Raw genomic sequence first — 22883 nt, forward strand, 5'->3', positions numbered from 1 at the left:
CAAGTGTTACATTATTATGTAGTCTTTCGCCCGGAGGGACAGATTATCTTCACTGGTATCGTCAGTATGGAAGATCAAAACCTGAATTTCTTGTACTCACCTTTGGAAGTCCAAAAGAAGCTCAGGTGTCTGATGTAGATCCAAGATTTTCTGTTGAAGTTGAAAAAAAGGAACAAATCCAAGTGCATCTGAAGATCTCCTCTGCTACAGTATCAGACTCTGCTGTGTATTACTGTGCTCTGCAGCCCACAGTCACAGGAAACACATCAGCTCAATACAAAAACCTGTAAGAAACACATCAGAGACAATTCAATCAGAGATAATTCAATAAAAATGTAACAAAAACATTAAAATATCTCAAATTATCATAATATATAGAGAATATATTCAGAACTCTTGCTTTTTCCAAATTATGGATATATAATATATAGCCTAAACGCTTGCTAAAAAATTATATAGTTCCATCAGTTAATATTTCCATGTTCATTAAAATCAGAGGAAATGTGTGTGTGTGTGTGTGTGTGTGTGTGTGTGTTTTGTAAGTGCTGTGAAATGTGTTTGCAATATTATTTTGACCTAGCTAGCTATCACAAATAAAAAAAGAAAACACTTTTTATTGTTGACTGGAAACAACATTGGGCCAGATAAAGGTCCAGAAAAAACTCAAGTGAAACAGAAACTGTCAAGCTGAGCTGCTCACATAATACAAGTATTAGTTCAGCTGTACTGGTACAGACAGTATCCAAACAGATAACCACAGTATTTATTATACTGTATTTAGTCCCTCTGACCCTCAGTGTCAGTCGACTACATCACACACATCCACTGAACTCACTATTACTGATGTATGTCTGTCAGATTCATCTCTCTTTTATTGTGCTCTGAGAGTATTCAAAATTGGGGTTGCACAAAATGAACCTTTGGTCTAATAACACATTAGTACCTAATCGACCGTTCTCTGAGATTTGTTTTCATGTTAATCAAATGTAAAGAGTTTTATCTCTAAAAACTGTTTAGCGTATAACGCTAGTAATGGGGGCATGTAATAAGTAAAAAGAAATCACTAGTTAATACCACTAACAAGGCTCAAAACAGCCCCACACTAACACAGTAACATAATGAGGGTCCATACATGCAAAACGAAGCATTGATAACTTTGTAAGTGTACAGACTGCTTAATAAGAAGATACTTTATGAAGACAGTCCACTTTGTGAAACCATCTTTGGAAAACAGTCTCGACTAGTCAAACCACGAACGACGTGTAAAGTGAGCTGAACTGTAAGAACAGCGTTCGTGGTTCGACTTGTCGAGACTGTTTTCCAAGATGGCTGAATACACGAAGTGAACGGTCTTCTTATTAAACGGTCTGTACACTTACAAAGTTCTCAATGCTTCGTTTTGCATGTAAGGACCCTCATTATGTTACTGTGTTATTGTGGGGCTATTTTGAGCCTTATTGGTATTAACTAGCGATTTCTTTTAACTCATTAAATGCCCCCAGTACTAGCATTATACGTTAAACGGTTTTTAGAGATAAAACTCTTTACATTCGATTGTCATGAAAATAAATCTCAGAGAACGATTGACTAGGTACTGATGTTTTATTAGACCAAAGGTTCATTTTGCGGTGGAGTTCTCCTTTAAAATGTTAATGAACTGAATTAATTGAACCAAAACCACATAATTACTAGACGTGTGAACATAAGAAAAAGTTAATTCTCCGAAGTCAACTTTTACACAAACTGAGAAACATTATTAATATATCTTTTTAAAAAAATTAAAATAAAATAAAACGTTTCTCTGTCAATCCAGAATCTCAGTGTACTGTATCTATAAACACAGCTACTGTGCTCTGCTGCCCACTGTAAATTATGCCTATAAACATCTTCACAAAAACTAAGAGCGTGCAGTTTCTGACATGAGCCTATTTTCCCCTTTGGTTAAAAAAGAAAAGCCCTCCAGCAGAGGGTGGAGCTGATTCACACAGACGGTTGAGACTGAGAGACAGGTTATTCAAATTCAAACAATCTATTCCATCACTGTCTCCCTGAAGACATCATGTTTCCCTTTGCCTGGATAATAATACAACTTTTTATGGGTAAGAAATATTCATTCAATATGTTTATTATTAATAACTGTTATCTATATTATACAGTAAACGTAATATAACAGAAAGCTCTGGTATATTATTTAATTGCTTGACTAATTTAGACTTTTCTTTTTCACAGGAACTGTTTTTGCTGATACAATTCAACCATTGTCTTCAGAAAAGCATGTTGTTGAGGGTAAAAATGTGACTCTCTCTTGTAACTACAGTGCCACTACTGGCAATGTTAACTCTCTCCAGTGGTATCGCCAGTACCTTGGAGCAAAACCAGAATTTTTACTTTTTGTCACTGAATATTCAAGTTCATCTGAGCCTGATCTTCGTCTGTATTCAAAAGCTACAAAAGCGATCAAACGTGTTGATCTGGAGATCTCCTCTGCTGAAGTGTCAGACTCTGCTGTGTATTACTGTGCCCTGCAGCCCACAGTCACAGGAAACACCAGAACATTGTACAAAAACCTGATTCACAGTGTTGCAGTTCAATTACACAAAGGGACAACTTTTACATGCTATTTAGCCCAGTCAATCTACTAAGTAAGATATAATATAGTCAACCATGTATAGATTAATACAGTATATGGACATGAAATTGATATTACAGTTTAAGTTTGCATTGAATTTATTTCATCATCTGACCTGTATCTATGTCATCTTAAAGTCCACAGCAACATACAGAACAAATGGATAGCAACAAGACAAACACTGCAAAAATATAATAGCGTCATCTGTGACTCAAACACTCTCGAAAATCTTGCAAATACAGTCCTAAATTAAATATTCTTGATTTGTCTTTTGGTTAAGCCTATTTTAAACTATTCCACTTCATATCATAAATCAATTTACCCAATTTTTATATTTGACATTAACTTACCGGTAAGCGCATAAATTATATTTATGCACGCATTTAAAAACGCAAGTTGAACGTATTTGGTTTTACTATAAATGTATAATGAATCATAAGAATCAAATCATAAGAACATCATAATTTATTATATGAGCAGAAACCGCATTTCATTGCACATTTCTGTCAAATAATGCACTTGCTATAATATGAAACCCTTTAGTCACCAGAAGAGGGCGATATACACTCATCATTCAGCTCTTCAAAGCAGGGATATTACTAAAATCATAAAAATACATTTTTGTTACTTGAAATATAATAAATGTCAACTGAAATGAAAAATATATATTAAAAAAAGCAATACAATAAACTGCATGTTGTGAAAAAACTAGATTTCTAGATTTGTTTCATATCAAATATTGATCACACTGTTTATGTCAGTGCTTCTCATTCTGTTACACTGACTGTATATAGGAGGAGCTCGTGTGGGTTTGAGTAAAAGCAAAGTGATCATTAAACTTCTCACAGAGCAAACATGATGATTCTTTGCACTGTTCTTCTGGTATTGTTGATTAAAAGTAAGTGAAGTTTACTCATTACTTTTGGACATTTGTAAAAACAATATTTTAAGATATACTTTTGTTTAATGCTTTAACGTTAATGAAACAAATTCAGTTGGATGAAATGTTTTATATTTTACGGTTTCAGGTGACACAATGGCACAGTCAATAACACCACAGGCAAACAGGACACTTGCATCTGTGGGACAAAAAGCCATTCTCTCCTGTAAATATGAAGGAAGCATAACTAATTTGCACTGGTATCGCCAATATTCCAGATCCAAACCAGAGTTCCTGGCTTGGATTTACCCACAAGGAACCACGAGTGACCCTCTTCCTCCTCGCATTTTACCAAAAGTGGACAAAAATGTTGTGTATCTGGAGATCTCCTCTGCTGAAGTGTCAGACTCTGCACTGTATTACTGCGCACTGACGCCCACAGTCACAGGAAACTCATCTACACTGTACAAAAACTTCCTCAACAATAAATCATGTGTCATGATTCTTGAAATCAGTCCTGCACTATAGAAGTACTGATTGCCTTCTAATTAATGTTTACATTATTTATACACTAATATAATATAATTACAACAATAACAAACGATACATAACAGCAAACAATATTTTCATATTTTTTTCTACCATTTATTTTTTAGATCTTTCCCAATCCCATCATAGTAAAATATATATGCTGCTCTTTACAGTTATCAGAGTACACCCGAACCTACGCTGAGGAAGTTTGCTGTTTTGCATTTATTCATTACAACAGATGATGCCACAAAAAACTACATTTCAAAACCTTCATGTGTCTGACTGCCCTCGAAGCAGAAATGAGTCCCTAATATTTGCTGTCATGGTCATTTAAAAAATAGTTTCAGTAACACTTTATTTTAAGGTGCTTGTAATAAGCAGTAATTAACAGTTTATAAGACACTTATAAGACCTTATAAGATGCATATAAGAATTAACTACTTCATATAAGGGTTAATTAAAGCACAAGACGAACCCGGAAAGGCAACTGAGCGGCCCCGGAGTGGTCATGACCCAGCTGGACCCCAGGGGATGGAGTCTACACTCACCCTGGCTGTAACTGTCGTGCGACTCGTCGGTGTCACGATTGAGTAGAACGGGAAAAGGGAAACGAATCGTCCTCAGAAGTTACATGAGTTATAAGTGGCTTATAAGTGGCATATTAACTGTTAATTACTTCTTATTACAAGTACCTTAAAATAAAGTGTCACCATAGTTTCTTTAAAAAATATTTTTAAAAATTATCCCCATTACGTTCAAATTATTTTCCCTTTCAAGACATTCAAAGTCTGAGTTATATTTCCACTGGTAGAGGTGTGTCTTTAAGCACTGACACCTGTGATCTTGTGAAACCCCTTCAGAGTCTGTTACAGTGAACACAGACAATGGTGCTCCTATCTATTATTCCACTCTTTGCCACTCTTTGTAAGTATTTCATTTTCTTGTTCTGCATCTAAATATTCTAAACAACCACAATGTGAGGAGCTTTAATTAGTGTGGTGGTATTTATATAATTGAAAAAAAAAACACTGATCACACTTGAGTCATTATAAATAGATTAAAATCATTGAGGATTAAAAGCTGATTTACTTTTACAGGTGCCACGTATGGAAATGAAATTAGACCGACCAAAACTGAAGAGTTTGCTGTCGATGGTTTAAGTGTTACATTATCCTGCAGTTATTCCTCTGCACTGACTTTATTCTGGTACCGTCAGTACCCACAATCAGCACCTGAATTACTTGTAAGCATCGTATATGGAACAAAAGAAGATTCAAAGTCTGATGTAAATCCCAGATTCTCTGCAAAACACAACAAAGAAAAGCAAAATCATGTGGATCTGGAGATCTCCTCTGCTGAAGTGTCAGACTCTGCTGTGTATTACTGTGCTCTGCAGCCCACAGTCACAGGAAAACACTAGAACACTGTACAAAAACCTGACACATGTGACGAGGCAAAATTATGAACATTAAGAGCATTTAAAATCTAATAAGATGCATTAGAGTGTTTTATTTGCCAGACCCTTACATTAAAAACTTCATGTTTTGCCACATGAATATAATAAATAAATATTATCAATACAATATTAAATGTCTTTTATCAATCTATATATTTTTGATTAAGATTAATAGTACAATATATAAAAAATATATAAAATATATTGAAAAAAATTATAAATTGAAGTAACTGACATTGGATAATAAGAGGACAGAAATTAAATTGTGCTATACTTTATTTATTTTTAAATAATTAAATAATGATCATAGATGCATTTTTGCTGTAATACAAGAAAAATACTGACAAAAGCATGAGTGAAACTGGATCTTTGATCTGTTCCTCAGGTATGAAATGTAAAACTTATGATGTATCTCAGAGAGGAGGGACTACACAGATCTGACACAATCTGATATACAGACTGTAGAAACAATTCAGTCTGAATCATCTTAAAGTGTACAGTGCATTGTGCAATGGACATTTATTCAGTTATTCTCATATACAGTCTGGCATGTATGTATACTTACACTATATGTATTATACATTGTTAATGATGAGTTTAATTAAAATTAAAATAATTAAAAATGTACCTTTTCCGTATTTCTTTTTCAGCTGCTGCGTTTGGAAACATCACACCGAAGAAAACAGAGCATTTTACTGAGAAGGGTTCAAATGTTACACTATCCTGCAGTTATTCCTCTGCCGATTATCTATACTGGTACCGTCAGTATACCGGATCAGCTCCTGAATTTCTTGTGCTCATCTTTGATGGTACAACAATCACCAAAAAGTCTGATGTAGATCCAAGACTGTCTGTTAAACTCACTAAAGGGGAACAAACACATGTGGATCTGGAGATCTCCTCCGCTGAAGTGACAGACTCTGCTGTGTATTACTGTGCTCTGAGGCCCACAGTCACAGGAAACACTAGAACACCGTACAAAAACCTGACACAACTGAATGTGTACAACTAATTCCTTTCCATAAATCTGAATTATCATTTCAGACTATATTAGTATATAAGGATGAAAACTGTCAGCAGTGATATGAGTATGACAGATTATGATTTTTTTTATTTTTTTTTTATTTACTTAACACAATTTGTATACACTGCAATCTTAGGATTTTCTCCAAACCACTGACTAGTTGCTGTTTTAAAAACAATTTAATTTGCTTTTTTGTGTCTAAGCTGTAGTGAGCTGGTGACTGAACAGGGCCATAAAATGAATACCTGATTCATACAGTAGATCTACAGTATAACAACCAAAGCTTGAGGAATCCAGATCACATTCTGTTTGTGTTCTGAGCATTTATAATGTACAAGTTAGTAAGTAACCACAAGAGGGAGCTATGCACTACAGCATATGAATAGTGATGACACTGTGTGGACTACTGTATGATCTGATCTGCTCTTTCATTCAGCTCTCTGGAAGAGGGAGGGTTTAAAGCTTTGACATCTGATGTGATCTTGTTAAGCATCTGTTAAGAGAGTCTGTTCGACAGAGCATAAGGAACAAACAAAATGATACTCCATTCTGTCATTCTGCTTTCTGCATTTGCATGTAAGTGTTTAAGTATTGTTTACATCTAAGTATTCTGAGCAGCCAGAATTGCTAATTTCTGCTCAAAATTAAGTATAAAGTCTATTATTTTGAGCAGTATTTTGTATTTTATGCTGGTACGTCTAAAATTACTGATTCAATATAAAACACCACTTAATTAAATATTTGATCTATTTTTTTGCAGATGCAACGTATGGAAATGAAATTAAACCAGCCAAAACAGAGGAGTTTGCTGTCGAGGGTTCAAGTGTTACATTATCCTGCAGTTATTCCTCTGCATTTACTCTTCACTGGTACCGTCAGTATCCCGGATCAGCTCCTGAATTCATTTTGCTCATCTCAAACAGTGCAAAAGACCCTGAGAAGTCTTATGTAGATTCCAGATTCACTACTGAGATCAGAAAAGAAAAACAAAGTCATGTGTATCTGGAGATCTCCTCTGCTGCTCTGAAAGACTCTGCTGTGTATTACTGTGCTCTGGAGCCCACAGTCACAGGAAACACTAGAACACTGTACAAAAACCTGACACAACTGAAGGTGTACAACTAATTCCTTTCCATAAGTCTGAATAAATGGTAGATTATCATTTCATACTGTATTACTCTATAAGGATGAAAACTATCAGCAGTGATATGAGTGTGATAGATCATGATTTTTTTTTATTTATTTACTAAACACAATTCGTACACACTGCAATCTTAGGTTGTTCTCCAAACTGCAGCGCAGTCTCACCCCAAAAAGTCATATAACTGACGTTTTGGGACGTCTTTTGACCATACGTCAATATTCGCCTTTTTAGGGCCCCCTTAAACGTCGGTAGATGAGGTTATGGGATCCTAACTCTACCCCAGACCTAAACCTAACCCTAAACCTAACCCGTCACCTAACTGACGTTAAAGGTAAAGCGTCAGTTGTATGACGGCCCAGGATCGCCATCTAGCGACGTTTAAGGGGGCCCTAAAAAGGCGAATATTGACGTATGGTCAAAAGACGTCCCAAAACGTCAGTTATATGACTTTTTGGGATGAGAATGTGTTGGACTAGTTGCTGTTTTAAAAACAATTTAATTTGCTTTTTTCTGTCTAAGCTGTAGTGAGCTGGTGACTGAACAAGGCCATAAAATGAATACCTGATTTATAGATCTACAGTATAACTATTAACAACCAAAGCTTGAGGAATGAATCCAGATAACATTTGGTTTGTGTTCTGAGCATTTATGCTGTACAAGTTAGTAAGTAACCACAAGAGGGAGCTATGCACTATAGCATATAGTGATGACACTGTATGGACTATGATCTGATCTGCTCTTTCTTTCAGCTCTCTGGAAGAGGGAGGGTTTAAAGCTTTGACATCTGATGTGATCTTGTTAAGCGTCTGTTAGAGAGTCTTTTCGACAGAGGATAAGGAACAAACACAATGATACTCCATTCTGTCATTCTGCTTTCTGCATTTGCATGTAAGTGTTAAAGCATTGTTTAAGTATTCTGAGCAGCCAGAATTGCTAGTTTCTGCTCAAAATTAAGTATAAAGTCTATTATTTTGTGCAGTATATTGTATTTTATGCTGGTACGTCTAAAATTACTGATTCAATTTAAAACACCAGTTCATTAAAGATTGTATCTATTTTTTACAGATGCAACATATGGAAATGAAATTAAACCAGCCAAAACAGAGGAGTTTGCTGTCGAGGGTTCAAGTGTTACATTATCCTGCAGTTATTCCTCTGCATATACTCTTCACTGGTACCGTCAGTATCCCGGATCAGCTCCTGAATTCATTGTGCTTATCTCAAACAATGCAAAAGACCCCGAGAAATCTTATGTAGATTCCAGATTCACTACTGAGATCAGAAAAGAAAAACAAAGCCATGTGAATCTGGAGATCTCCTCTGCTACTCTGAAAGACTCTGCTGTGTATTACTGTGCTCTGCAGCCCACAGTCACAGGAAACACTAGAACACTGTACAAAAACCTGCTTCTGCTCTGGATGAGGATTCAATGGTCTTCGATAGTTCAGGAGAAGTGGGACCCTTGAATCTTGAATTATTCCCAGATCGCATCCAGTATACAGTATACCAAGAAGCTGCATGCAATTTTGAGCTTTTTTTTAATGCAAATGCATTAATACTGTAAGTGAAAAAGTGTTTGTCTAAAACATGTCAGAAATGTATAAAAGTTGTCAATACACAAAAGAAGTCACACCCTCTTCAGAAATAATCCCCAACCCTCCTATAACCCCCAAAACCATTGCGTCTGATTCGTACTTTCCTGCTAATTTTCTGTTCTTTAAATTTTTCATAATTTTTGCAATAGATACACAGTTAAATGAGTGATCTTGAGATGAGTCTCTGTAGTCTTCCAATTTGTTTTTCATATGTTAATTGATGTACTGTAACATAAACTTGACATTTATTTTTACGGCCATAGGTGTGAGGACCTTCCTAGAATTGCTCCGTTTATTATAAATTGTTTGATCACCATCTTCTCAGTTGTTTAAAAGATTAAGGAAGTTATAAAAGCTGAATAAAACCTGTTTTAATTTGCATTTGATACATATTTAATTTGCGATTTGTTACATACTTGCCCCTTTTTTGATTAAAAAAATGTTCAGATTATTGAAAAAAAATAAAATAAAATAAAGATCCAGGGTATATCCAGTACAAAAGCCTTATAACATACAGAGAGATAAGTATACATTTTATTTTACCAATTTTACCATTATAAAGAATTGTTCAGGGTTTACGAAATAATATCAGGTTTAACAAGTTCAAACTTTATCCACAAGGGGTCAACATTGCTCTCTTCGTGCATGATTATATCATCTGACAGGATGAAAACATTTAAAGCAGAGCTGTGAGAAGCACAGAAAGCACAGTTCTTTCTGCTCTTTCACAGCACAGAACAACTATGTTTAAATGGGCTTTGATTTCCCTGTGTCTCACAGCACATTATGATGGTAAGCTCTTTTTTTCTGTTCTGGTACATTTTTAACAGAACAATATTTACTTCTGTTTAGGTTACTAAATTAATTGTGTTTACTGTACTGATACTTCATGTAAATGATTTTTTAGCCTATTGTTATTGGTTGTTTCACTGTGTGCTGGCCCAGACCTCTTTCCATACATGGAAACAAACATGCATTTAATGGAAAGCGGATGTTAATATATACAGAGAGATAATACATCAGGCTGTGAGTTTAATTGTATGACCCCTGGCTCATTCATTGTATTTTTCCAGTGTCTTCGGGACAAGACAAAGTTGAACAGTCTTCAAGAGAAATGTCTGCAAGTGATGGAGATCAAGTTATTTTAAGGTGTAATTATATTACAACTGATACAAATCCGTATCTCTTCTGGTACAAACAGCTACCAAACAGATCGCCAACATTTATTCTAAATAAATATACATTTGGTGGAGGAACTACTGAGGATGAATTTAAGGAGAGATTTTCTGCAACATTGGACTCCACATCAAGATCAGTTCCTCTGACAATCCAGGATGTGAGTGTGTCTGACTCTGCTGTGTATTACTGTGCTCTGCAGCCCACTGTGACTCAAACACATTCAACACTCATACAAAAAAGTGCTATACAAGGAAGTATATATAGTGGCAATGAATTAAGAAATCATTCTCTTGTTTTAGTAGCCTATTTAGGCATACTACCAATTAATTCCCTCGTTTTAAGTCTATCAAGTGCACAATATAATAGTTCTCTCGATTTATTAAATTGTGGTCACGTTATACTAATGATTTCCAGCGTTTTGATTTGTCTAAATAAGCCACGATTTAGTGAAACAAGAGAACAAATTTTATCATGCACACAATTTAGTAAAACAAGGTAACTATTAAGAATTATTCTATTGTGCGCATACTTTAGGTAACAAATTAGTAAAATTCGCTGACGTTGTAATTTGTAAGAACAAATTATTATTTGTGGCCATGACATATTTTTCCTGCATGGCATGAGCAGGGCTCCTTAGCCTATACAGCAACTGAACAAAGAACAGAAAAAAATCTACATTAGGCCTTGAGGAAACATTATTCTAAGTCAAAAACAGACAATGTACAACTATTTTAAACACTGCCTTTTAAATAAAGTGTATTTTCAGTGTGAATCAGTTTATGTGACCACAAGGTGGCAGCATCTCTCATATTCATATTGAAGGCTTTGCTACAGACTTGACATTCATGAGAAAGACATGCACAGTTAAACTCTCTTTCTATAAAGCACAACGACAAACTGGCTGAAAAAAAGCTCTATTCTTCACTAAACACTGCATATTTGGTAGAGCATTCAATAATTATACATAAACATTAATGTATAAGTTACTCATTAATAAAAAAAGAAAATAAAAATTGTAAAAAAAATAAATAAAAAAATGGGTAAATGTGTTTTCAGTGTGCTGGGTATCTCCTGGGTGCAAAAAGTTGCCAAACAGATCACCAAAGTTCATTTTGAGCAAATTAATCTATGGAAAAGGATTCGCTGAACCTAATTTTGAGACAAGATTTTCTGCAACATCAGAATCCACATCAAGAACCATTCCACTGCATATTCAAGATGTGAGTGTGTCTGACTCTGATGTGTATTACTGTGCTGTGAAGCCCATATGATCTCATGTGCCTCACTTTCACCCAAAAACAGGCAGCTCTACTACTGACCAGTTCCTACCAGATTTTATCAACAGCACAATAAATATATTGTCAGAGAAGATCTCACTGCTAATGTACCAAAAAGATCATAAATTAAAAGCACAGTTACATAAATTACACTTAATGATATTATGATACACTATTCACTATTATGATATTACTCATAATAACAAATGAATAAATAATGGTAGAGTTGTCACTTTTGGGTGAATGGTTTCTTGAATCGGAAGTGTCTTACAAAAACAATGAATTTGTCCACTTAACGCATTGTTAACTTTTCTTGGGCTGCACAAGTCTGATGAAACACATCATCAGAGTACCGGTAGATAGACATGCAAATGCAGGGCAGTATTTCGTATTTCACAGAGAGCAGGAAGTGCTTTAGTGCCAAAGACCGAATAGAGAGTCACTGTAAGAAACTGGCCTGCAGAACAGAGCTGAGAGCTCCAACAAACCCATATCATCTTTTTATCATATCATGGAAAAACACCTGAGTTTGATTTTAATTATGTCCAGTAGGAACCAAACTTTTCCACTACATTCGTAATATAGAGAATTCAATTTGAAAGTCTATCAGTTATATGCATGATGTTTGTAACACATTTCTGTCCGTTCATGTTTGCAGGTGTGATAGCCGAGGACCTGATTTGGCCAAATATGGGTTCAAGTCTCATCATGAGAGAAGGAGAGTCTGTGACACTGAGTTGCTCATATGATACAAGCAGCAGTTCTGTTAGACTTTACTGGTACAGACAGTATCCTAATAGAGAGCTTCAGTATTTAATGACTCAGGCCGGTGTATCCCATTCCCAATCATCCACTGAACTCATTAATAATGATCTGGCGCTGTCAGATGCAGCTCTCTATTACTGTGCTCTAAGAGTAGCAAGCCCAGTGATACAAAGTCTACGTGAAGCTGTACACAAACTCAAATTAATTTTTCACTTTGAACATAACCACTACCCATAATATTTCATGCAACACCTGCGTATGGTAATGTAAGAGATTATTATTGACTACAAAGCGTTATGAAAGTGCAACTGATCATCAGTGTTGATGAAGACCTGTGGCTTCTGTGCTGTTTTTAACTGTGACACCTGCTGATTTATTTCATTTCACTGTATTACCTCAAATGACTGCAAACACCTGATGTCACAGCCATGTTCTAGGTGTGTTCGACTGGAAGCGGCGCTGTAAAGACTGATCACAGTACCGCGAGAGCGATAAGAGAGCAGACGGCTCTGTATGCTTTTGAAATGCTCTTGCGGTACCAATCCACCGATCGTTATGTATGTGTCTATGCTATCACTCTTTGTGTTCATTAAAAGTATATTATTATTGTTCATCAATTTCTCACATATTTGAGCTCTTTTCCCTGCCATCTTCCCGTTTTAGTATTTTCCTGTAAAATATCCCGTATTTTAATACTCATTACATTAACGTTAGGCCCACCGCTTCCATCGAACCTGTCAGTCTCTGTACTGATCCTGTTAAAAGAGCTACTAACTAACTACACTTTTAAAACACATAGTTAAAAGTACGTTACATCACATGTGTGAATGTCTGTTAACATTAACTGTTACTAAACTAGCAGCTAGGCGGAGCGCATGTGTGCTCCCACTTTTTTGGGGAAATTTCATATGGATCCAAACCGTTAAAGGTCAGATTTTGTCCACATACCACATACTTTTGTCCATCCCTGGCTTCCCTATTTAACGTATCCCTGTAAATTACACATCCAAGGGATTTTAACATCTTTTTTTCTTTTCTTTCTCTCATTTCTGCTGCTTCTCCTTATTTGACTTGCTGTATGTTTACATTCTCGAAGCTGTCAACATGGACGCCACGGCACCCCAGAATGCTACGCGGCACCCAAGCCCATTTACTGTTAGTATGTGGGTGATTTACTGACAACAACACGCAAATTTAAGAACACAGACACAGCCATTTCAAACACAAAATGGGTCAAGACATGCTTTTTCCTGCATCAAATAATAGTGCAAATACCAGTAAACTGACAACAACGGGAAACCTTAGCCTACATCACATGATTTATTTAAAGGGACTCTGTGTAGGAAATACCCCCATCTAGTGGTTAAATATTATTTTGCATCCAAACGAATTTTGCTCTCCAGCGCCTCGCATTTTCAAGTGCGTATTGCATCTACGGTTGCCGTTATGTACCAAAAATGCTATGACAGGATGTCTTGTAGTATCACTTCATCGAGTTTTTCTCCGGGTGAACAGGTTTGTAACTTAAAAAAAAACCAGCAACTTATGTGTTAACTTATGTGTACAATTTATGTGTCTAGCTGTATAAATTAATTTTAATTCTCTGTACAATCTTATCCACATAGCAAAATCACAATTTTAGCTAATTGATCATTTATATATAAAAAGAAAGCTATAGAAAATCTTACAGAGAGCAATATTTTCTTACAATCATTATCTCTATATTCTTACTGAATTTATAGGTTATAAAGAATTAACTTACAAACCTTGTTTTTAGCACCTTCCTTCACAATAGCTGCGAGTAAAGTAGTCAATAGCTGCTATTCATCAAAGACCTTGTTTAACTTTTTTACCTATAAATGTTATACTGTCTATATAATAAAGTACACAACCAAGCAATGACAAAAAAATTAAGTCAGACTGTAACATTGACTAACCTGTCGAGGAGAAAGCAGGCAACTTCAGCGTCTCTTCTGAAATCTTTCTGCTGCATTATTAGCTATTTCCACGGTTGAAAACGCTATCCCGATATTTAAGGCCATTGCACACTGAGTACGAAATTTTCGTATGCGTATTTTCCTGTACGTCAGCCTAAAAATTCGTCACGCATAGAAACCTTGCACACCGAGTCCGTTGCGTATTTATTAAACCTTTGCGGGAAAAAAACGCAAAAATACCAAATGGATTCGTCAAGCAGTGAGGATGATTTTTGCCCTCTCTCATATTGAAAAGAGAAGAAATAGAAAATATCCATCCAATCCTGAAATTGCGCCGAGAGGATTTATCCTGAGCGATTCAAAATTTACCTCAGAATGTCAGCGGGACAGTTTGATGCTTTGCTAGCGATTCTGGAGCCACATATTAAAAACAAGACCACCAATTTCCGTGAACCATCGATTCTGAACGGAGACTGGCAGTGTGTCTGGTATGGACCAGGTATGGACACACACAAACACACACACACCCGCGCGCGGCCCTGTGGAAGCGCTGGGCAGACAGAACAGCTAGGCTGTTATTGTGTATGTATTGTGTATATTGTGCCCAAATAATACATTAGTTATCGAATAGGCTGCTCAATCACACCTTATTCGATCCTAAATTTCAATCTGATTGAAAGGGGAGGTTTATTAATTTCATAATCCAATAGCTATAGAGAAGAGAACATAAACACTTGATCGAATTGAAAACCGAAACTGAAAGCACGGCGCATAATGTTCTGTTCAATGATTTGAGGACGAGCTCCCCCGGCCCTGAATTGTCAAAAGACCTCTCAAAATGCTGGCTCTGGATGCGAAAAACGCAGAAAATCGAACCATATCCGATTAATTTTATGACGGAAAAATGAATGGCCGTGTTTTTTGCAATCTCCGGTCACGTTTCCTTTTTCGTTCAAGTCTGGCCTTTTTTTGCGAGGAGGATGCATTCTCCTGTGACTCGGCATATGGTCCGCAACAAATAATAGAGCAAAAGAGCAATCAGCAATCATAGGAGTGCAATGCAGCCGTTTTAACTTGCAGGGAATGCGCCTCTCAATGTGACGTGACGATGGCTCTGAGTCTGAACGAAAACGCGTTGTGGAAACGCGTTTGGCTGGTGGTACTTTTTGACCCTCTCTGCTATTATAGTTTTCAAGATGGCGGAACGGACATGGAAGCCTCCGTGAACCTACCCGTCCCATGTACATAAAGATAATAAATTCTTCATTTACGAGGATAAGTCAGATAATTTGCAGAGGTATTTGTACACCATTGAGGACATATTTATGAATAAAAATATTGATTTCAGATAATAAAATACCAAAAAATCTACACAGAGTCCCTTTAAATACTCTCCCCACATAAATTTTGCATCTGAAAGGAAAGCTCCTCTAAAAGCACATGTATGCAATGAGGTCAGCTGCAAAAATAACTGTCCACAGCATTTCACTATAAAATTTTCACTGCATGTCTTAGTAAATTCTGACATTTTTTTAATGCCAAAGCGGGTTTGTGCTAGTGCACGTTAGTAAATCTAGCCCTATGGCATTATTTCAAAAAGTGCATCCTCTGTATGTCCACTTCTACAAAATGTAAATATAAAATGGTAATGTGTTAGAAATACATAATTTCACCACTGGGGGGCAGCATCTTTTAAAAGTGCCATCAACTGTGCATGTGAGGACCTACTTGAAGACTTGAAATATCAAGAGAAGAGCAACAGAGAGGAAACAGAGAGCAACAGTAAAGACAGAGAGACACATTTATTAGAATATATTAAAATAATCTGTATCTCAGCAATGCAAAAACTGATTATTATTACTCTTTTCTTCACAACACAGGACTTTGGTAAGAAAGACAATCAATTACACCTAAGTATCTCTTTTAGTTATAGTACTCAATATACAGTATGTAAACTATACATTTTAATCTTTTTTTTTTTCAGTGTGCCAGGGACAAGACAATGTTGAACAGCCTTCAGGAGAAATGATTGCAAATGAACAAGATCAAATCACTCTACTGTGCAATTACGCTACCACAACTACAAATGCTTATCTCTACTGGTACAAACAACTATCAAACAGATCACCAACATTCATTCTGAGTGAATTTTCCTTTGGGAAAGGAACAACTGAGGATGAATTTAAGAAGAGATTTTCTGCAACATTGAACTCCACATCAAAAACAGTTCCTCTGACAATCCAGGATGTGAGTGTGTCTGACTCTGCTGTGTATTACTGTGCTCTGCAGCCCACTGTGACTCAAACACACTCAACACTCATACAAAAACATGAAATAGATAATAACGTCTGTTCAAAACATGTCACTGGATCAGCATTCATGTCCTGTGGTGAATCTGGGATTCAGATATTAATTTAGACCTTGAAGTATTCACACTTTAAAAATAGTAAAACAAGAAGTATGACAAAAAATAAAATAAGATTCTTATCAAATTTGTGATATTGATCTTGTGAACCTTATTGTAAAGTGTTTTTTTTATCGTAGATGTGGACATATCACAAACGATTAACAAACATATTTTAAGATTAAATTACAAACACAAATTAAGAAACCTTTGCTGACAACATGAAAATATGTAATGTAGACTGTCCAGCTCAGCAAATTTGCTATTACTCATACTCTTATAAGGTTGAACCTAATAAAGAATCTAAAAATACTAAGAGAAACAGAGATGTTTGATTGAAAATCACATTATCCTGTCATCTCATCTAACTATCTCAACAGAGATGTATTCAACGCAACATCTTTTTAAACAATAATGTCATAGTATGCATCATTTGTACAAAAAGGGACATTGCACTCTTTTATATAAATAAATAATCACAAATTATTCCAAAGGTTACAAAACACTGAGGTGGTTAATTCAATGAATTCACCACCAGGGGGAAGTACCTCTTAAATTTTGGTGTGACTGTGCAGTTGCTGGTAATATCAAGAGAATCTAAGGATATAGAGATTCACCATAAGGAGAGACTCGCATTAGTTGTTTTTCTCTCACACTCTTCAACTCAGAGCAACAATGTCAAAATGGGCAATAATTACTCTTTTCTTTACAGCACACGATTTAGGTAAGAACAGTCTTTCATCATTTACAATTTATTTATTTGAGTATATCTGTATATGATTGTTAATGTATGCTTCATCTCCTCAGTGTGCCAGGGACAGGACCGTGTTGATCAGCCTTTAAGAGAAACGACTTCAGCTGAGGGAAATCAAGTGACTTTACTGTGTAATTATACAATCACGAGTTCTGCAAATGCATATCTCTTCTGGTACAAACAACTACTAAACAGATCACCAACATTCATTCTGAGTGAATTTACAGTTGGGAAAGGAACTACTGAGCCTGATTTTAAGAAGAGATTTTCAGCAACATTGGACTCCACATCAAGATCAGTTCCTCTGACAATCCAGGATGTGAGTGTGTCTGACTCTGCTGTGTATTACTGTGCTCTGAGGCCCACTGTGACTCAAACACACTCAACACTCATACAAAAATACATGTCTCTTCTCTTACATATATTGGTGACAAATGTATAGACATAATGAATCAATTCTCAATAGTAATTAAATTATAGAAAAAAACAATAGTAGTTGAGCAACATTACATATAATCTTTTAATGGTACAGGTCTGATATTTTTCAGAGTTTCTTCAAATAATTTACCCAAGTACAATAATGTTAAGTGCTCCATCTTCTAGAGAAATTTGGATCTGTGCTTGAACGAAAAACTGTGAAGAGACTGATAAAACAAACATCAGAACATTGACAAGTCTAAAAATTAGGGCTGTGCAAAAATTAATCGCGATTAATCGCATCCAAAATAAAAGTCTGTGTTTACATAATATATGTGTGCTGTATATAATTATTTTGTATATATAAATACCTATGCATGCATGTATATATTTAAGAATTATTTGCGCTTAAATTATATATATATATATATATATATATATATCAGCCCATTCTCACTCCCAAGGCGTCACCTAACTGACGCCTTGGGAAGCATTTGGACATGCTTCAATATATGACGCTTTAGGCGCCCTTTAGCGTCAGTTAGATGACGCCCTAGGATCGCGTGTACCCTACCCCCACCCCACACCTAAACCTAACCGCGTCCTCTAACTGACGCTTTCCTTTAGCGTCAGTTAGATGACGCCGTAGGATCGCGTCATGTAAGTGACGCTAAAGGGCGCCTAAAACGTCAAATATTGAAGCATGGTCAAAGGTGACGCCTTGGGGTGAGAATGCGTTGTATATATATATATATAAATGCATAATCTATATTATATAAATATAAATATTTTATATATGAATAGCACATTTTCTTAAATATATACCTGCATGTGTGTGTATTTATATATACAAAATAATTATATACAGCACACACAAATATATTATGTAAACACAGACTTTTATTTTGGATGCGATTAATCGCAATTAATTTTTGCACAGCCCTACTAAAAATATACTCAGTCAGAATAATCATTAAGGAGGAGGAGATATTTAATATTCAGGGACAGGTGCAATCAGACTCCTCCTGCAGTTTTCTGCATGTGTGACAGCGTTAGTACAACTTTATCAAAGACAGACTGAAACAAGAGTCTACTGTAGATTTCAAAACATTTTTCTTTAATTTTTTATCTCAAGTATTATTTAACAATTATTGTGATGGAAAATTGGTACAAAATTGTAGTCTTCTTTCTCACATATTTCTGGGGTAAGTCAAATTATTTAAGTATACATGCTCTAATATTCCTCTAATATGAATATGAGATCCTCATCAGTGATATTATACATTACAGGATGTGATTCTCTGGACAGTGTTGAACAAACTACAAGATTTCAAACTGCTGTTGAAGGATCAGCTGTCACAATCAACTGTCAATATGAAACCACTGATGTATTACGAAATGTCTTATGGTACCAGCAAAAAGTAAATGGATTTGCAGAATACATGCTGGACAGATTCGGTACTAATGAAAATCAGTTCAAGGGTAGATTTAACGCCGATCTCAACACAATTTCAAAATCATTTCCTCTGAAAATCCAGGATGTGAGCGTGTCTGACTCTGCTGTGTATTACTGTGCTCTGGCGACCACAGTCACAGGAAACACGTCAACACTGTACAAAAACCTGTCACAGCCGAAGGTGCACAACTAATTTCCTACCATAAAAAATCTATCTGAATTTAAAGTAGATTTTGAATCCATAATGTATAAATAAATATCTGAAGGTGAAAACTATTGAAGCAGTGCTTATTTTTCTTAATACTATTATTTATATTTATTCACACTGTACAATGCTGTCCCAACTTTACAAAACCACTAAAAATAAATCCCTAAACTTTTGCTGTGTACATATGCACATCTAAACGGAGTATATCTGCTGATGGTTAATGTATATAAAATACTGTAACAGCCAAAGTATGACCAAAATAAGGCAGATTATATTCTGTAGGTTGAAATCTGTGGATTTAAATAATATGACAGAGATTGTAAATAACCACAAGAGGGTGCTATTCGATATTGCAGTAGTGATGACACTGGACGATGAACATGAAACTGATCTGCTCTCTCCAAGAGCTCTCTGGAAGAGGGAGGGTTTAAAGCATTGATATTTGGTGAGATATTGTTAAACTTAAGACAGACGATAAGAAACACACACAATGATACTCCATTCTATCATTCTGCTTTCTGCCTTTGCATGTAAGTAATAAAATGTTTTGTGTTTTTCATCTACAGCAATTAATATGGATTCTGGATCCAGAATACTTGTCACGTATGAAGTGTATTCCTTTAATTGAACCACCAGTTCATTAAATATTTGATCTACTTTTGCAGATGTAACATATGGAAATGAAATTAAACCAACCGAAACAGAGGAATTTGCTGTCGAGGGTTCAAGTGTTACATTATCCTGCAGTTATTCCTCTGCATATATTCTTCACTGGTACCGTCAGTATCCCGGATCAGCTCCTGAATTCCTTGTGCTCATCTTAGACAGTGCAAAAGAAGCTAAGAAGTCTTTTGTAGATTCCAGATTCACTTCTGAGATCAGAAAAGAACAACAAAGCCATGTGAATCTGGAGATCTCCTCTGCTGCTCTGAAAGACTCTGCTGTGTATTACTGTGCTCTGCAGCCCACAGTCACAGGAAACACTAGAACACTGTACAAAAACCTGACACAACTAAAAAGGCATTTATGCCTTCTACTTAACAGACTGAAACACATAACAATCAAAAGAATCATATTCCCAAATTGCCAATTCAGACATATAGAACACATTTAAAGTCCCATGTTTGAAATTAGATAATAACTTTGTTCAAACCCAACATTACAGCCATTATATGTGCTGTAAGTGAAAGATATTTCACAATGTAACATCTACCTGCATAAAAAAAATAAAAAAAAAATATGCAGAGAGAGAAGAAACACCAGACTTTAGGAGCTGTATGCAAGATTGTAGCCAAAACTGATACTGCAATCAATTTCAAATTGACTCGAGGTTGCCAGATATGCTGCAGGTTCCAGCAGGAATGTAGGCTGCTACAAGAAGATTCCAATTGCAAGTGACGAGTCCTACACAGTGAGTTTTTTTTTTATCTGTTAATTATTTAATTCGTAATTTGTAACAAAGTATTTCGGATTCATATAGAGTTTTTGGGGGTTTTGCAACGTTAGAATTATTTTATCCGACACGTTGGAATCTGCAGCTGTGATAACTAGAGAAGAGCTGGCAACCTGAATTTTGCAACACTACTGAATAAACAAAACAATAATAAACAGAATAAAGCACAACTTAACAACATCAACATCAGTCAAAGGCTGCGACTTCACTTTTTAAATACAATATCGTGGCCGGACTACTGTTGTCAGTGATATAGGCTAAGTATTTGAAATGAACATGATTTCTTAATATCTGGTGACATATCAGGGAAAATGTATGATTAATTGAAATAAATTTCCTGCATACAGCTCCTTTAAACTACTTAAATTAAACTTGATTCTCATTTTGTAATGCTTTTGGGTAACCATATGCACCACATATTCATATTATCAAGTCTTATTACAGGATAATTAGCTCCTCCTTTGGATATTGGACTCCATATCAAGATCTGTTCCTCTGACTGTGTACTGCTATCCACTGTGACTGAAACATGTGATCAAAACTGGATCAGCATTCGCTCTCCATGGCCAGTTAGTGGTCTAATAAAGTTACAACAGTTACAACAAAAAACGTTTACACTCAATGTATTTGGAGTGAACTTCCAAATCTGAATCAATCACATCAGCCTCAAACCATCACAACAATCAAAAACACCTGAAGTCCATCTCTTTAGTGAACATTTAACTTATGCATGAGCATGCAGTGGGGACCTGAATCTGAAAATAAAGTATTTAGACTTTGAAACGTTTAAAACAAGAATATTTATGACACTAAACAAGAATGATTTAGGATTCATAGAACTATTTTTAGGTCACTGTCAAATTAGTGACATTGACCTTGCTAAATATTATAATTATACAGTTTAATATACCTCTTCCCTAGATCAGTACTATTTAATACATGTTAAAATCTTGTATCATAGCACTGTTAATATTATTATTGGTTAATTAATTATTCATATTTGTATTAATCATCTGCTAAATAAATAAATGTATGTATAATTTATTGCAGTTGCAAAAGTTTTCCTCTAGGGGTAGGGAATGGCAGAGCAAAAACATGAGACACGGAGCATAACATTGAAAGCAGTTCCGGTGTGTTTATCAGTGAAACTGCAGAAACTCAGTAACACAAAGCTACAGCTCAGAACACAGAGAAGATTAATACACAACTGATCTGACCTATAAACATGGAAAAACACCTTTTTCTGATTTTAATTCTAATTTCTGGTACAATCTCACTCTTAATTACTTACAGTGATATTCAGTGGTAATTATCTAAATGATTGACTCACAAATGATTTCGCTTTTTATTGTTTTAGGTGTGATGACTGCAGACCAGATTAAGCCAAATAAAGAAGATAGCCTCATAAAGAAGGAAGGCGAGACTGTGACTCTCAGCTGCTCATATAGCACTAGCAACAGTTATCGTTATCTTTACTGGTACAGACAGTATGCTAACAGAGAACCTCAATATTTAATATATAAACCTGCCGGATCAGCTAGCGGAAGTGGGAGACCCTCTGATCCTCGCTTTCAGTCGACTACATCAGATTCATCCACTGAGTTCATTATTAATGGAGTAACTCTGTCAGATTCAGCTCTCTATTACTGTGCTCTAAGAAGTTGGAGCCCAGTGATACAAAGTCTATGTGAAGCTGTACAAAAACTCGTATTAATTTTGCCCTTTGATGTCAAGCCACATCAAACCCACAATCTATAATTCACACAATATGATT

At 35.6% G+C, this 22883-nt stretch overlaps 2 protein-coding genes, 1 long non-coding RNA gene and 1 gene segment (V, D, J or C); all 4 read left to right on the plus strand.

The window, feature by feature from the left end:
- The first annotated feature begins 1931 nt into the window (after window positions 1–1931).
- Window positions 1932–2363, plus strand: LOC148981443 (uncharacterized). Its single transcript, XR_016168543.1, has 2 exons — window positions 1932–2099; window positions 2230–2363. It is a non-coding gene; the product is annotated as an uncharacterized LOC148981443 (long non-coding RNA).
- Window positions 2364–4901: 2538 nt separating this feature from the next.
- LOC120465041 (uncharacterized) lies at window positions 4902–6537 on the plus strand. Its single transcript, XM_089131698.1, has 4 exons — window positions 4902–4964; window positions 5138–5455; window positions 5997–6047; window positions 6147–6537. Exons 1-4 carry the CDS (start codon window positions 4925–4927, stop codon window positions 6506–6508), a joined length of 771 nt encoding a protein of 256 aa, XP_088987824.1. The 5' UTR covers window positions 4902–4924; the 3' UTR covers window positions 6509–6537.
- Window positions 6538–6559: 22 nt separating this feature from the next.
- On the plus strand, window positions 6560–7645 carry LOC120465040 (T cell receptor alpha variable 18-like). The segment is given in 2 exon segments: window positions 6560–6584; window positions 7281–7645. Coding segments are annotated over 2 exon segments (390 nt in total).
- Window positions 7646–9954: 2309 nt separating this feature from the next.
- On the plus strand, window positions 9955–22491 carry LOC120464995 (uncharacterized). The gene is made up of 5 exons (XM_089131699.1): window positions 9955–10051; window positions 10333–10884; window positions 12374–12494; window positions 20404–20649; window positions 22467–22491. Exons 1-5 carry the CDS (start codon window positions 10003–10005, stop codon window positions 22489–22491), a joined length of 993 nt encoding a protein of 330 aa, XP_088987825.1. The 5' UTR covers window positions 9955–10002.
- The last annotated feature ends 392 nt before the right edge of the window (window positions 22492–22883 follow it).

This window comes from Pimephales promelas, chromosome 5, assembly GCF_988280905.1.
Source record: "Pimephales promelas chromosome 5, fPimPro1.hap1.1, whole genome shotgun sequence".
NCBI lineage: Eukaryota > Metazoa > Chordata > Actinopteri > Cypriniformes > Leuciscidae > Pimephales > Pimephales promelas.

Excerpts from the sequence above, each read along its gene's own strand:
- LOC120464995 (XM_089131699.1), top strand. The coding sequence starts at position 10,003 with ATGTTTAAATGGGCTTTGATTTCCCTGTGTCTCACAGCACATTATGAT. Across the intron at positions 10,052-10,332 it reads TCTCACAGCACATTATGATG|TGTCTTCGGGACAAGACAAA; the intron begins GTAAGCTCTTTT and ends GTATTTTTCCAG. Across the intron at positions 12,495-20,403 it reads AGTTCTGTTAGACTTTACTG|TTATTCCTCTGCATATATTC; the intron begins GTACAGACAGTA and ends ATTATCCTGCAG.
- LOC120465041 (XM_089131698.1), top strand. The coding sequence starts at position 4,925 with ATGGTGCTCCTATCTATTATTCCACTCTTTGCCACTCTTT. Across the intron at positions 4,965-5,137 it reads TCCACTCTTTGCCACTCTTT|GTGCCACGTATGGAAATGAA; the intron begins GTAAGTATTTCA and ends TTACTTTTACAG. Across the intron at positions 5,456-5,996 it reads GCCCACAGTCACAGGAAAAC|TGCATTGTGCAATGGACATT; the intron begins ACTAGAACACTG and ends TAAAGTGTACAG.